Below are 16,312 nucleotides of genomic sequence, written 5' to 3' on the forward strand. Positions count from 1 at the left end.
CCAGCCAAGGTGGCCCTGGCCAGTGGAACATGGCCAGATCTGTCCTGGCACTGGCAGCAAGAGCCCCCTGCTCTCAGTGGCTCTGAATGGAGCTGGCAATGCCCACCCGGACCATGGCAGCCCCCAGGACAATGGATGGATGGATGGATGGATGGATGTCTTCCTCCCTCACTGCATCCCACCAGGCCAAGCCAGTGGGACACCCTGACCACGCTGCCATCTCCCCTTCCTCCTCCCACATCTGTCTCCAGGCCCATACTTATTTATTTATTTGTTAATTAACTGCTGTTTCCATAACAAACGCTCCAGCTTCTCCCAGCCTCCAACAGCCCTGGGGCTGGATTGTTAACTAGGATTTTAATTTGTTAATTAAAAGCAGGATGGCTCCATAACAAGCTCCTCTTCCACAGCCGGGGCTCTTGGCGGGCTCAGGGGGCCATGGGCAGCCTCACCATGCCCGGGTGAGCCCCTCCAGGGATGGGGCATGAGGGGAGGGGCTCACCCAGGACCAGGGGTGCTGGAAAAATGCTCAGGATCTCCCTTCTCCCAGCAGCAGTGCTGGAGATGAAACCTCCTTCCCCTGCAGTCTCATCCTGGCAATCCTTTCCCCAACACCTCAGCACCCATGTCCCCGGCCATCAGAGGTCCCAAACCTGCTGACAAACCCTCCTCTGCCCGCTGCAGCAGAGCCAGGGCCATGCCAGCATCATCCCCTCAGGCTTCCCATGGACCAGAGCCCGGGACAGCCCTCAGTCCCGATCCCTGTGGCACTGGGGACACAGCCAGGTGGGTAAGGTAAGGTTTGAACTGCTCCCACAGCCAAAGGAGAAACATCAGCCTGGCCAGGAAACAGGAATTTATTCAGCCCCACGGCTGGGAACAGAGGGGGCTGTGTGCCTGCCCATCCGTGCCGCTGGAAAAACCAACATTTCCCTCCCGGGAAACCCCAAACAGTCACACACACACACGGCTGCCTTGTGCCTGCCCAGCCCCGAGCCCGGGGGGTGACAAGAAGAGCTTTGTGCTCCGAGGCACCGGGCAGCCCCCGCCGACCCCGCAGTGCGATCCCAATCCTGGCCCCGGGGCACGGAGCTCCAAACCCAAACGCGTGGAGACGCCAGGAGCTGGAAGGGACAAGGGGCAGGAGCCCACCCAGCCCAGGGGGACAAGGGGCAGGAGCCCCCCCAGCCCAGGGGGGACAAGGGACAGGAGCCCCCCCAGCCCAGGGGGACAAGGGGCAGGAGCCCACCCAGCTGAGAGGGGACAAGGGGTAGGAGCTCACCCAGCCCAGGGGGACAAGGGGCAGGAGCCCACCCAGCTGAGAGGGGACAAGGGACAGGAGCCCCCCCAGCCCAGGAGATACCCTCAGGGCTGCCCTGCTGCAGGTGGCACGGACAGACATTGTCCTGCCAAGCCTGCCCCCCACAGGACACAGCCCCGTCCCCAGCTGGGGATGTTGAAGGAGCTCCAGGCTCTGGACAGAAGTCCTTCCTTCCCCAGCAAACTCCTTCCGACGGCAGAATCCCTCCGAAGCCCGCGATTACGCAGCTCCGCCGTATCTGGGTCACTGCTGTGAGTCACGGACACCCGGAGAGTGACTCAACGCTATTAGAGGGGCCGGATCCTGCGGCTGATTTTCCCGGGAGAGGCTCCAAAACACGGAGGAAGGGAAGGATGGACGGACATCACCTCCAGACCCCCTCCAGTAGCCGGACGCTGCCCGAGCAGGAGAGGGGTCAAAGTGCATCCCCCGTCCTGCGCTTCAGCCTTTCCCAGCCGAGCCCGGAGTTTCCCTACACGGATTTGGCAGGAACAGCTCCACACGCAGCTGCCAAGCGAGGCGGAGGTCCCAAAATCCCGGACCTTGTCCCCAGTCACCCACCCCACCGAGTGACACACAAGCCCGGGGCTGGGTTTGGCCCATGGAACGCGCTGAGTGCATCCTCGAGGAATTCCTGGAAGGACAGCACAGACCTGCGCTGCGAAACTCCGGGCTCACAGCGGCCGTGAAGGGCTGGGAAAGCAAAGCCACCACAGGCCTTGCCCTGCGGGAGCCACAGCAGCACCCGAGATATCCCTCCTGCCAGGGACACCCGTGTCCCACCCGCCCCTGCCCCGCAGGATGCTCAGCAGACAGACAGACAGACACACAACAGCCGCTTCCCAGACTGGCCCCGAGAATCCCAAGGAGGAGGCGTCGCCCAACCCAAAAAACGGCGGGGGAAGAAAAGCAGAGGAGAGAAACCACAAGAAAAACCCCGCTCAGCCCTTCCCAGGGCACTGACGCAATCGAGTCGCCAGCCCCGCGGGATGGAAAATGCTCTGCCAGCTGCCCCTGCCCGTGCCAGGCGGGATGAAGGCGCTGTGGCCGGAGTCCCCCTCCCGCGGCACGGCCCCGAGCCAGCGGGCCCCGGGCACTCGCCCATTCACTGGGGTGTTGCCCAGACTTTCTTTTTCCTAAGTATTAATTAGTCGTTGCATTGCTCACTTGAAACAGAAATAGCTGTAGCATGACGGCGAACATGAGCTTTTTTTCCAAAGCTTTCCCTTCCCAGACAGCCCTGTTGGCGGGGTGGGGGAGGGACAGGCAGCCTGGCATTCCCCCCCGGACAACCCTGAATTTCCAGGGCAGCGCAGCAAACTCTGGTCATCGCATTTATTCACACACTTGTGGCTCTCCCAGCCAGAGGGGCTTTTCCAGCCAACGCCGCGCCAGCGATTCCAGCCTGACGTGAAGCTTATGGGGAGAAGCCAAGCGAGCGAGACTCCCCCGGCGCCCCCGGGCAAGGGCTCCGGCAGCTCCGTGCCCTGCTCCCCGCACGCCTCTTGCTTCCACCGCCCTGCACAGCCCCGCTGCTCGCCAGGAAAACGGAGACAAGGAGGCGATGAAGGCACCCATCCTCTCCCTCCCCGACGGGGCCGGGTGCCGAGCGCTTCCAGGTGCTCAGCCGGCGGGGAGGGCTCTCCCAAGGGCGGCAGAGCTCGGAGTGAAACATCCCACCCTAATGAGTTGATTTTATTAGTTTGCGAACGCATTGAGAACTCATTATCAAAATAAACATCAGTTCACTCCACCGAGCACGGCACCGCACGCCCCGGCAGCGCCGCAGCTGCGGCCGCGCGTGGCTCCCGCCCCGGGACACCCCGCGGGCCCCCGGCACCGACCGGGGGGGCCAGGGAGAGCTGCCCACCCTGCCAAACCCCTCCGTGCCACGGCCTTCGCTTCTCCCTTTCACTGCGGGGCTCCAGGTGCTCGCTGGGGTGGGAGAGCTCCGAGCTCCTGCCGCTCCAACAGCTCCCCTGGGAGCGGCTCGGTGCGGGAAGCGGCACCGAGAAGCCCCCACGCCACCCCGGGCTCTCCAGCACCCCCGGGAGCCTGTGCGGAAGGTCCCCCCGGGGACAGCCAGGGCAGGGGACAGCGCCGAGCCCTGGGCAGGGCTGCGGTGGGACGCGGGGCACAGCGGGAGCATTGTCCGGCTCGGCAGGACGGGCTCCCTTTGGAAGCAGCAGCTAATCCCATTTCATCCCCCGTCACGGCCATCAGCTGTTTTTCAGGCATGCAGGAGGCGGGGTGCTGAAACCAGAGCTATTGTATCTGCCGGTCCCAACCCCCTCCATCCATCCATCCATCCATCCATCCATCCATCCATCCATCCATCCGTCCGTCCCTCCCATCCCCACCCTGGGCCCAGAGCCGGCATGGTGCCCACATCCCGCTCCATCCCCACCCAGCCCTTCATGGACTGCCAGGAGCTGGGGATGCCAGGTCCATGCAGGACCCATCACCTCCCTCCGAGCTCTGAACCTGACTCCTGATAAGCCCAGGCAAGGAGGAAGAGGAGGAGGGGAAGCACAGAGTGTCCCACCCTGCAGAGACCCGGGGGGCAGCCACCCATGGCACCCAGCGCTCGATTGCTCCCTGCAGGGGGACACTGGCTCCTGGGAGGAGCACAAATGTCCCTATAAACCCCCAGCACTGCCCAGCCCGTGCCCCAGGTTCCTGTCAAAGAGCTGGGACATGCTGGGGGGTGGCCCTGCAGGGTGGGGACAGAGGGACAGGTGCCTGCAGCCATCCCTGGAAGAACTCCATCCCTGCAGCAGGAACAGGGAGCACGTGTGTCCCCAGCCTCACTCTTGCCCTGGGGAAATGCCAGCAATTCCCAATTAAGGGAATTTGGACCCAGCATTTCTCTTCATCAAGCTGAAGGAGTCCCACCCCTGGGGGTCCACAGCTCATGGCCACCCTCAACAGTCCTCCCACGTTACATGTCCCCATTCCACACAAGGGTCACCACTCCAAGCTGTGGGCAGCAGGACCTTGCCAGGCACTGCAACCCCTCCCAGCTTTGTAGACCCCAATGTCCCAGAGAAACCCCTCCAGGGCCCAGTGATCCCACAGAAGGATCCCCATCCCACTCCCTGCCCTGGCAGGACCTCGGTGCTGCCGGGCACGGAGCTGGGAGGGCTCAAGGTTACAGCCGAGGACTCGTGGGTTGTGGGCTCACCCAGCAGTGCAGAAAGCAATTAGCTACCAGGGCTAAAATTAGCTCAGCGGCTTCTTCTGCTAATGGTCAAAGTCACCAAGGCTTCCCTGCACCCGGGGCTTCCTCAGGGACAGGGAGAGAGGACAGGAGCCAAAGGATCAGCTCACGTGTGCCCGGGTCCCCTTCCCGCTGTACCCAGTGCCACCAGGCTGCAGGACAGCAGCCAGCCCCATTGTCCCCTTCCCACTGTCCCCACCACCACTCCTGTCCTGTGCCTCAGTTTCCCTGCGCTGCCCAGGCCGGACGGAAGCTCCTGGAACGCTCAGGAGCTGCTGCATGTCAGGGTGGGTGGTGGGGACAATGAGGGCTGGCAGGGAGGGAGGGTGGCTCAGCACAGGGGACTCCAGCATTCCTGGAATGGCCACCGTGCCATCCCTGCGGCCAGCCCGGATGCCCAGCTGCTGGCACGCAGCAGCAGCTGATCCTGGGGCCTTCAGAGAGTCATGGAATGGGCTGGGTTGGAAGGGGCTTAAAGCTCTTCTCGTCCCATCCCTGCCATGGCAGGGACACCTTCCACAGACCAGGTTCCTCCAAGCCCTGTCCAAGCTGGCCTTGGTCCCCTTGCCTAGCCCGTGGTGGTGACACTGATCCACATAGGAAGGTGACACCCCGGAGCATCCACAGTGTCCCCAGGGATGGCCCTGCTCGAGCCCCCACGCCCCAAGTCTCCATTCCTGGGGGCCCCATCAGAGCAGAGAGACAAAGGGGGCTGGGGACCAGCTGCAGGCCGGGAATGTCCCCTGCCCTCGGCCCCCGTTCCCAGGGATCAGGTTTCCCAGTTCCCAGGCAACCCGAGCCCGGCATGGCTTTCCAGGCAGGCATTCCTGCACCCCCGGGGCTGGGGGCGAGGGGCGGGTGGGGCGGGGGCCACCAAGGGGGCCACTGCCTGCCCGGGGCACAGGCAGGTGCTCGGAGTCAGGCTGGAGAGAGGGGCTGCAAGGTGAGGGGTGCAGGGCACAGCCCCAAAGCTGGGAGTAGGGGTGGGAAATGTACCCCAAGAGCCAGTCCCCAAACCCACAGAGGGTGCTGAGGGCAGTGCCCATGCCAGTGGCATCACCAGCACGCCCGGGATGTGAGGGATGCCAAGGGGGGCGGGAGGGATGCCAAGCATGGCCAGCACAGCAGGGAGCTGCTGCCAGCACATTCCTGCCTGCTGGCCGGGCAGAATGATAGGAACACATCCTGAGGCTGAATCCATCCCCATGGATGGGGGAAACCATCCCAACTCAGAGCAGCAGCCGTGGGGATGAGGATGGTCCCTGGCATCACCAGCACACCTGAGTGGTCCTGGCACCATGTCCTTTCCAGCAGCTCCGTGCCACACTCCACTGCACCGGCAGAGAAGCTCCCAGGACACCCCAGTGCCCCCCACCCTGAGCCACCCCAGCTCCCCAGGGCTGCTGGATCCCCTCGGCTGCTTTGGAAGCCCAAGGCCCAGTGCCACAAGGGACCAGTGGAGCCACCAGCCCTGGCACAAGCGCGGGCACGGCGGGGGCTCAGCTCGCCCTTCGTTAGCACAATCACATCACCACTGACAGCAGCATATTTCTCCCAGGCCGTTTCTCACCCAGCCACACGCCAGCCACTCGTTAACGAGCTTGGGGCAGTAACGTGGGCTCAGAGGGGAGGGCACCCTCCACCACCCACCCAGCGGGTTCTGCTCCCACATGGTGCTGCCCCACGAGGCCATTTCACCCCAGGCACTGCCTGTGCTGCTGCTGCAACCAACACATCTCAAACCAGCTTGTGTAGGGCCTACAGTGATATGAGTGTGGCTGGAGCTCATCCCCAGGCAGAAACCAGCCACAGGCACAGGCTGGGGACAAGGACACAGCTCGTGGAGTGGCAGAGGCACAGAGGCAGGGTCACCCCTCGTCGCAGCACCGCCAGCCTCCCTCCTCGCGGTTTAATTATCAGCGCTTTCCCAGGTTCTCAAGCAGCCAAGCATCCTCCTGCTCCCTCCTTGCCGCTCTCCTCGAGCTCCTGCCTGTGCTCCCGCTGAGCGGAAATGCCACCGCAGCCCAGTCCCCGTCACTAAGGGACGAGCAGCACTTGACGCTGTCACTCACCCTGTCCCCGGATGGCACCGGGGCAGGAGCTGCTCAGCCACCGCCAGCTCTCCCTGCCACCAGCGCTGCAGCTGGATGTGGGTACGAGCTCCCATTTCCATCCCAGCTCTCATCCTGCGTGTTCTCCTCCCCAGCTGGCACCCCAAACCTTCAGGGACCAGTGCAGTGACAGGCACAGTGACACAGCCTGCCTGGGACAGGACTGTATCCCCCTCCTTCACTGTTATCAGGTCATCAAAATTTCATCATCGCTGTGCCCAGGCACTAATGGCTTCCCAAGCAGCATCAAATTTTAATCTTCCCTTCCTCTCCCCTAAAAGCCACTCTCCTTCCCGAGCTGGTGCCTTGCACGAGGTCACCAGCGAATGTGGCAGTGCTGGCAGGGACAGGAGAGCCAGGGCCATCCCCTCCTGCCCTGATGCCACCGGCACAGAGGAACCAGCAGCTCCCATCACCAAAGCCCTGGCGTGAGCCTGGCACCAGCATCACATCCGCAGGAAGGGCAGGGGCTCGTCCTTGCCCCCCTCCCGCCCAGTCCCACAGGGCACTGTGTGCAGACGTGCCCAGGCTGCACGCACGGGGACAGAAGATGCTGGAACTCCCCTGCTGCCACCTCTAATAAGCCTCTTTGGTGGAAGCTGCCCACGGCAGGCCCCTGCCCCAAATCCCGTCTGGAACCTTAAGCTGCCCAAATCCCTCCTGGGACTGGCCGCAGCCTCCTCAATCCCATTAGAGGTGCTGTGCCCGCACGGAGGGTCCCAGGCTGTGTCCCCACCACTGGGTGTGGGGAAATTGCACCTCTGGGTGTCAGAAAATCTACAAAGAGTGAGCAGGAGGGGGCTGGAGACCCCCAGCCTCCCCCCAGCTCTTGGGGATCCATTTATTGCCTTGTTCATCAGCCAAAGGGGCCTCTGCTGGTGGGCTGCCCGTGCCCCCAGCCCTGGCACAGCCCCCGGGCCCAGCACAGGTCGCACTGCGACAGCTCCCGCCCGGGCAGCGCTGCCGGCTGAGCCTTCCCCCGGCTCCGCATTGGGCTCCGGGTAATTAGCGCGAGGCCCCTAATCAATAAGTTATTTTTTGCCACGGGTAATTAATAATTACACAGCACAGACGGGCTGTAATTAAACTTCCATCCTGTCTCTCACGGGCAGCAAGGGACCTTTTTTTTACCAAGCACAGGTATGAAAGTGCCTCACCCCTTGCCCGGGCAGCCCCTGCGCCCCGGCCGGGGAGGTCTCGCGCTGTCGCCTCCTCCTTCCCTTCCCGATTGATCCCATTTTCCTTGGCTGCCAGAATCAATAGCCCCGGCACAAAGCGCTGCTGCCCCTCACTGCCAGCTCTGCCTGCCCCACCGCAGTGGGACAAACCGGAGCCTGGAGGAGCCCCGTGCCGGGCCGTTCCCAGCTCCGTCACCCCGCTCCCTGTCCATCCCGGCGGCACGCAGCGGAGAGCGCCGGCACCCCACGGGCACCACAGCCGGGAGGTGACCCTGCTGGCGTGTCCCCAGTGCCACCCGCGGCCGGGGAGGCGGGCACGTGCCAGGCTTTGGGAATGATCCCTCCGGCTCGTCCAGCTCGCCGGGGCCGAGCACCGAGCAATGTCACAGCGCCCGCGAGGACGTGACACGCGCCGCAGAGAGCCAGAGCCGCAAAGCTCGGCTGCTGCGCCAGGAGAGAGGAGCGAAGCCCCTTCCCCACCCCTCCGGAGCACTGGGACACAGGCACCCCACATCTTCCACCCCACAGCGAGACCCCGGAGCCCCACGGATAAATGGAAGGAGGTTGGGTCACCCCAGGAGCCCGTCCCGCGGGCAGGGAACAAACGGATCGCAGGGGAGCCGGCAGCCGGAGACGCCAGCCAGGAGAAGAGAAACTCGGCAAGGGAGTGAATCAATCAAAGAGACCTTCAGAGCTCCCCACACAGGGCCTGCCCGGATAATATACTGCCGCTTTAGATGTTATGTTCTGAACTTAATTACTGAGAAATTATAGCAGTGCTGGGGGAGGCTCAGGGGGAGCGGGAGCACGAGAGCGCTCAGGGACTTCTGGCTCCACTTGCTGCCACAAACAAGGGCAAGAAATGTCGTGGGTGAGGACCCCCGGCGCTGCGCTCGGCTGTGCCCCCCCATTTCCCATCTGGATCTGCTCAGTCCAAGCGCAGGGACAGAGGCAGCCACGCTGCAGCCCTGCCAGCCGGGAGCCTCCTCTCTGGGCCCGCAGGGACCCTGACGGCCAGGAAGGGGACCACAGGGTCCCCCTGGCTCCTCTGAACCCAAGCTGCACCCCAAAGGGCCACAAACTATTTTTCTATCCCTGTGGGCTAGCGGAGCATCTAAAAGCAGCCTGTGCTGTGCCCAAGCCCAAAGGGCGAGCAGCAGAGAGGGGCTCACCCTGCCGCCAGCCCCCAGGGGTTGTTGGGCTGCAGTGGGAGCCCCAGGCACCCACAGGGGATGGGGGTGCAGACTCCCCCAGCCCCCTGCCAGTTCGTACCAGCCACTGGAATTCGACAGGACCAATATCAGGGTATGAGCTGCTCCCTGGGAATCCCCCAAACTCGCACCCCGGGTTTTGTGGTACAACGGGGGTACCCGTGGAGGGGGGAAATGGGCGACGCTCACCCCTCGGGGTTGCTGACTCTACGGAAGGTGGTCCAGCACAGACTCTACCTCATGCTCAGAGCAACACGTTCCCCCCATCCCCAGCCTGAGGGCACTTATGGGGAAGGGGAAGGCGAAGGCAGAGCCACGCTGTTCGTCCCCCTGAACCACCACGGACACCGCGCTGCACCCGGCACCGGCGGGCCCCGAGTCCTGGCTCCGGGGAGGCTTTGCGAGAATCACGGATGCCGCTCTTCTCCCGGTAGGAGCTCCGGAGCCGCCTCGCTCCCATCCCCCGACTGGCACACCGATCTCCCAAGCCCGGCGTGGCAACAGGCTCGGTTGAGAGGTGCAGCGCGGGGTCCCCCCGTCTCCCGCCGTCCCCCGCATCCCCTTACCTTGGGCACCGGCTCCCGGGGGGCCGGGCAGGGCAAGCACGGCGAAGCAGAGCAGCCCCCAGCTCCGGAGCCGGGCCATGGCTCTGCCGAGACAAGCTGGGGGGGTTGCGGGGGGAGAACTTCCCCGACTTTATAATCCGGGCGGCTCCGGCGCAGGGATCCCCGCAGCAGCGCTGCTCAGGGGGAGGCGAAAGCGCCGGGGCGAAAGGCTCCTCGTGGGGCTGGGGGCGGTCCGCAGGCAGCTCCCCACCATCGGCAGCTTCCCCAGGGACGTGCGGAGCCGGGACCACCAAATCCGGAGCGGAGCCGGCAGCCGAGCCCCTCCCCGAGCGCTGCGCCCCGCGTCAGGGAAGGGGACGGGAAGCGCAGGGCGCCGCGCCCCCGGCCCCTCCTGCCCGCCCGGGCTCCATGGGGGCCGGGTCCCCGCCGCTCCGGGGCCGAGCGAAAAGTTTGGGGGCGGGGGGCGGCCCCTCCCCAGCGCTCAGCTCTTGCCGAGGGACATCCCCTCCCAGGCGGCTCCGGGCGACAGAGAGAGGATTCGTCCCCGGCGGGGAACGGGGGAAAGTGCGGCAGCGGCGGGCGGCGGTGCGGGGTCCCGCTCGGAGCCGCCGGCCTTGCGCGGCGGGCGGGCTGGCGGCGCCGCGCCGACCCCTTTCGGCGCTCCGGCCGCAGGTTCTCCTCCTTCGCTGGTCGGCGGCGGAGTGAGCGGCGGCGGCGGGGCTCGGCGGAGCCGGGGGCAGCCCGAGCCGGGGAGGCGGGGAGACGGCGCGGCCCCGAGCGCTACCCAGCGGCCGCGGAGGGAGCGGGCGCGTCCCCACCGGCCGCCCCCGGTTCGTGCGGAGCGGGCGGGTCCCCCCCGCTCCCGGTGCCCCCGCTGTGGAAACAGCGGCTCCAGTCTGCAGCTCCCACCCTAACCCACCCCTTGCTGCCCCAGTCCCTCCGACAGCACTCAGAGCATCAGCACTCTACCCCTGCGAAGGGGACACAGCACATCCCTCAGGTAGCTGTAAGGCAGAACTCAATGACACAGGATTACCAGAGCAAACGTTTTAGGGTTCTCACAAACAACCCCCCCAAAAAAACCAACAAAACGTTTAACCCCAGAGATGACCCAGCAGCACCTCCCTGGCAACACACCACCTCATCAGGCCTGGTCCTTCAATTCCTCAAGCCCAGAGCTCCCAACAGGATCACACATCCTTCAAAGATGTCTGTGCTTTCTGCTAGCACAGTGCCTTGCATTAGGTGGGGGAAAGCAGCTCAGTCACGGCTGCTACCGAGCATTAACACCCAAGGACCTGCACCATCTGCACAGGAGGAAATATCCATCCGGAATTCTGGATCAGCCTCCTGAGCACACACGGCACCTCTGAGCCAAGGGACCTGCAAGGATCAGGGTGAAACGAAAGCATGAGCAGATTAGCCTGAAGCCAGCCCCGGCAGTGCAGGGTCACACCAGGGCAGGGACGGAGGGAACACTCTCCCACAGGCATTGATACAAGTGCCTGTGACAATGCCCAGCCCCGGAGTGCATTTCCACTGCAATGTAACACTCACGTGGAAATCCTGCACAGCCCTTGGGGGGACAACGCCTGTGTGCACGTTGCGTATTTGGAGAGCTCCTGCCAAATTTCCCATCGACCTCTTGAAGAGAGACTGAACAATAACCCAGCTCTTGCCCACCCCGGCATTAATCAGCTCCGTGGCTGGCATTCTCAGCCGAGATGACGGGATCAATGTGCTGTGGGAGGCAGCAATCCTGGCTCACCCCTCAGGGAGGTGTTTCCCGCTGCCGGCTGGAGTGAGCAATGGGAGAGGCTGCCCTGCAGGGGGGAGCTCAGCCCCATCGGGGGTTCAGACCCGTTCCCCAGGCACCTCCTCACCCGCTGCAGCCACAATAACACTCAGCACGCTGCCAGGCCCCTTCAGGACCAGGGCTTTGTTCCATGAAGAACAGGAATTCCTGTCTCCAGGGCCATAAATCCGGGCCTGACCCTGGTGCCGGCACTGATTTATGGTTATTACCATTAATCTTTCTGAGCTGTGAGTAGTTTATTACCCACTTGCACAGGTACCTGTTTCCCCACGGTCACCCAGACTGATTGAGTCTGGATCTCACAGCAGTGCTCCCACCAGAGCACATCCCTCCCTCCCTGCTCCGTGCCAGCTCTCCTCTGCCCAAAACCCTCCAAGCAGGAGCAAGTTCCAGCAGGTAACACCACACCTGTCTCCAGGAGCGTGTGGAGGAGCCTGGAGCTGCTGGCACATCCCAGGGGTCAGGGAGGGCCCCACACTGCCACCCACCCGTGTCCCTGAGGACATTCCAGGGTGTCCTCCCCGTGCTGCTGGGTCACCCTGCCCCACACAGGACATTTCTCCATCTCTCATGAGTTTTGGCCCCCTCCTCCACCAGCATTACTGAGAATCCCAACTTAACCTACAATTTGGGGCAGCACCACTCGTAATTACTCCAGGAATGGTGACAGCACATCCCTACAGACCACCGTGAGCCACATCACACGACTCCTGCCTCTCCAAGACTTCTCTAAAAGGGGTTTTTGAGCTCCTCTGTAACCCCTGCAAGGGGGTCTCCAGCCCGCCCCGGCAGCTGCGCATCCCCGCATCCCCGAGCTGCGGCCGGAGCCGCGGCCAAGGAGGGGCCGGCCCCGCGGGCAGCAGGAGCCCGCCCCGGGGCTATTTGCGGATGTGAACGCTGTTATTTTGCCTCCTGCTTGAAGAGGGCGCATCAAAGTCAAACCCAAAATACGGCGCTGGGCTTGAATTAAAAACTCTTGTCTGAAACCAAGGCAAGTTCCAAAAAAAGATCAAGGCTTTGTTTGAAATGTAAAAAGTCTTTGCTGGGTTGTCAGGAGCTTTGGGGACCATCAGCACTATCCGGAGGCTGCAGGACAACAGCCAAGAGCTTCAGCTGTCCTCAGCATCCCTCGTCTTTCTCAGAGGAGCCACTGACTCCCAGCAGCATCCCTGTTCCTGGAGCAGAGCAGCGTCCGCGCTCCCCGCGCTGGGGAAGGGCGGGGAAGTGCAAGGAGAGGTCGGAAGCGCTGCCTGCTAGTGAGAGACTCCAGGAGCTCAGTCCTTCTCCGTTATCAAAGGGGAGAGGAGATGGATGGAACCACAGGCTGTCAGCAGCAGCGCAGGGAAGAGAAATTGGATCCGGGAGGCTGGGCAGCCTCACGGACAGCAGGGTAACGAGCTCCCACAGGCAGGAGGGGAAGGCAGAACGATCCAGAACAGCAGTAACCTGCCCGTTTCTAACAGGAAGGAGAACTCCAGCTGCAGCAAGGCTCCCTAACACCTTTTTGGTTTTGTAATAAAAATTGAAAGGGGCTTTTTTCTCCAGAAGCATCAGCTCTGCTGGAAGAGTCAACCCAGGGTAGCGCTGCAGGCCGGAGCAGCCTCTGCAATCATTTCACTGCTCTCTTCAAACCTGGGCTTAGCACAGGGCCCTTCTCCCCAGAGCTGCAGCTTGGGGTGAGTCACAGCCACCTCACCATTCCCTGGGCCCTGAGGGCCCTCCCCAGCCCTGGAAGGGCACACGCAGGCAAATGCCCCATTTTTGGCAGGGCTGAAGCTGCCACTCCTTGAAGGGCATCAAACAGGGCTCTACACTGCCCTGGGGTGCTGTGCAAGGAGCCTCCAAACCGGCTTGGAACAGAAACATCTTAAATCTTTGATGAGCTAAAAAAACACCGAGGATAGGAACGGCACCAGGAGCTCGCCCTCTCCTTCCTGCCAGGGCTGCTCCTCGCCCCAGCCCTGGGGCTGTCTCCCAGCATCAGCTGTTTGGGGCATCTCAGCCCAATTAATATCTTCCTTCAAGGCCGTGCTCGGTGCTGAGGGGGCTCTGAGCGGGCAGAGAGCAGAGCAGCATCTCCAGCACTGGGGGCAGGACTCCCACGGCTGAGCAGGAGCTGGCTCTCTCCTTGGAGAGCTTTGGGAATGAGCCACAAAGGGCCAGAGACTCTGCAGGGAGACCTGGGCCTGGCTGCCACCCCCCTGCTCCCATCAGATGGGCCCAAGTATTCCACAAATTCCATTCTGCTGGAATGGGGGGGTTAAGGGTCCCACCCCTCCAGGGGGGGATGTGGGGACGGTGGGACCCCCACCAGCCCCGGTTCCCCTTCAAACACGAGGGTTTGGCACACGCAGCAGCACCACGGCTCCCAAACCCCCGTGCTGGCACTGAGGTTCCTTCTCCTGCTCGGAGCCCCCTAACTGAGCCCCCCGGCACACCCCTCACCCTCCGGGTGGAGAGCACCGGTCCCAGCAGGGGGAGCGGGCAGGGCAGGAGCCTTTGCTTCATCCCGAGCTCCCATCCTCCTCCCCGCAGCGCGGGCGGCTCCCCGGAGCTCCGGGCAGCTGGCAGGAGCTGCTCCCGTGGGAGAGGGGGTCTGTCCCCCCATACCAGGATGGGGTGGTTCCCGCCTGGATCCCCGTGTGAGAGGGGCTGAGGGTGGGGCTAACAGCATTCCTGCTGCTCCAGACCCTCCCTGCCTCGACTCACATCGGTGAATCCTCCTCCAGAGCACCTTTGAGGCTGCAGGTGTTGGGGGGAAGGAACATTTCTAACACTGGATCCATGTAACCAGGACACCCCCAGCCCCAGACACACAAACTGCTCCTCCACTACCCTGCAAAGTCGAGTTCTCCTTTTCCTACGGGCTGGAAAGGGTCGAGAGAAACCCCAGGATGAGCCATGGGAAAAGCTGGCTCCTCTCAGCAGCAGCAGCAGGAGGGCAAAGGTGCAGCCCCCACTGCAGAGCTGACCCCACACCCCAGGACCACCAGCACAGAGACACCCACTGAGCAGCACCAGCCCCCACTAACAGCCCAGACCTCAAGGCTGAGTTTTTAAATCAGGAGATTAAAAATTTAAACTAAGGCTCTGGCTCATTTTAACATGATTTCTTAACATTTAAAGGCCACCTTCGGAGCGTTCCTTGGGAACAGCAGCTGGGGACCAGCCAGGTTTGCTGGGGGCTGCATCCAAGGCTCTCACTTAATCACATGCTTCCAGAAGCTGAGGTTTTTGAGGCCCTCACTGCTGACCTCCCCACAGCAGCCAGGGCCAGGCTGGGGGTGCCAGGGGCCCCCCAAACCCTCTCCCCTCAGCCAGAGCATCTGCAGTGACCCCATCCCTGATTCCCACACCCAAAGCTCACAGAAGTGGTTTTTTTTTTGGAAAATTCAGGGGGGGGGGGGGGGGGGGGGACACCAGATCAGTTTCTAGGAGATGTCACATGTGCTGTCACTCTCCCAGCACCCCTGACCTTGCCATCGCCACCTGAGGCACCCACACACCTGTGGGTGCCCACAGCAGCCCTGGGCACTTTTCACACCCCATAATTTGGGGTTCCTGCCAGCAGAACCCTACAAAAGCAATAGAGGCCAAAACCCACCTTACCAGTCCCCAGTGGGCATCACTTGTGGCTCATCCCTGCTGGAAAGGGCCAGGTCCAGCATTGCCTTGCCTGGCACAGGGTGGGCATCCCAGAGCAGCTGCACTGAGCCCACATCCCCACTTTACTCTGCACAGGAGATTTAACCAAGAGCAGCTGAAGCTCCTCCAGATGTGCTCAGGGAGGAGATTTAACCCAGCTGCAGCTGAAACTCCTCCAGATGTGCTCAGGGAGGAGATTTAACCCAGCTGCAGCTGAAACTCCTCCAGATGTGCTCAGGGAGGAGATTTAACCCAGCTGCAGATGAAACTTCTCCAGGTGTGCTCAGGGGGTACCTGGGCCCCCAGCCTGCAGCTTCCCAACTCCCTCCTCTGCCCGGGGAAGGGGGGAGCCCTGTCCCTGACAGCGGGACAGGATCCTGGCTGGGGGCTCCAGCCCTGCCTGCAGGTGATAAATAATGAGTGAAAATCGGGGAAATAGTAAATAATATATTTACAGACCTGCATAATGGATGACACCGAGCTCAGGCTGCAGCGAGAGATCCCTGCCTGGCAGGGGGGTGGGCACAAGTGAGGACACAGGGGGACACATGGCTCTGGCAGGTTCCCCAGGCCTGTCTCCCCATAAAAATCAGCCTTTCCTTCCCCACTTGTGTTCCCACAAAGCCCCAGGGGCCTTTTAGGGAGATGTAATTACCAGCTTCTCAATCAATCCCGTCAGCAGCAGCCAAACCTCAAAGTGAATTATCCCATAATTGGGTTGGGATGGGTCTGTGGGGGCACCCGGGCAGGAGGGGAAGGGGAGGTCCCTGCCCAGCCCCTCCCCATGCCCAGTCCACCCATCCTGCTGCATTTGCTGTTCCAGCCAGCTGGGCTCGGCTCAGCTCCTCTCCCCCCGGGGCTCTGGGTGTTCCTGGGGTCCCCACACCCCCAACATCACCCTGTGTTACCCCAGGGAGCATGGAAATGCTCAGAAATGGATTCTGGCTGGCTGCCACTGAGGAATTCTGTTTCCAAGGGGCTGTGGGTGGGATTTGCTGTCTCTGGTCACCCCAAGAGCTGTTGGCTCATGAACCATTGGCGAAGGACAAGGTTTGGGTGAGGGGTGAAGGGGCAAGTCTGAGCCCTGGCCCTGCTCCCCCAGCACATTCCTGACCTCCACAAACATCCCTGTGGGATACAGGGGGAAAGAGCCGACAGCTGGAGCAAATCCTCAGCACAACCTCGCAGGCAGGACTTGGGGGAACACACTGGTGCCTCAGTTTCCCTGGACGAGGTCCAGCCCG

The 16,312-nt window shown here is 62.7% G+C and overlaps 1 protein-coding gene across 1 annotated transcript in view; it reads right to left on the reverse strand.

Moving 5' to 3' along the window:
• SDK2 (sidekick cell adhesion molecule 2) overlaps positions 1-10,194 on the reverse strand; it is a 46,044-nt gene extending 35,850 nt beyond the window's left edge. The window contains exon 1 of the mRNA XM_041409550.1: positions 9,608-10,194. Within this exon, the coding sequence (XP_041265484.1) occupies positions 9,608-9,686 (79 nt within the window). The 5' untranslated portion in view covers positions 9,687-10,194. The remainder of the gene's footprint in view (positions 1-9,607) is intronic.
• Positions 10,195-16,312: the final 6,118 nt, after the last annotated feature.

This window comes from Onychostruthus taczanowskii, unplaced genomic scaffold, assembly GCF_017590055.1.
Source record: "Onychostruthus taczanowskii isolate IOZ18803 unplaced genomic scaffold, ASM1759005v1 scaffold30, whole genome shotgun sequence".
Classification (NCBI taxonomy): Eukaryota; Metazoa; Chordata; class Aves; order Passeriformes; family Passeridae; genus Onychostruthus; species Onychostruthus taczanowskii.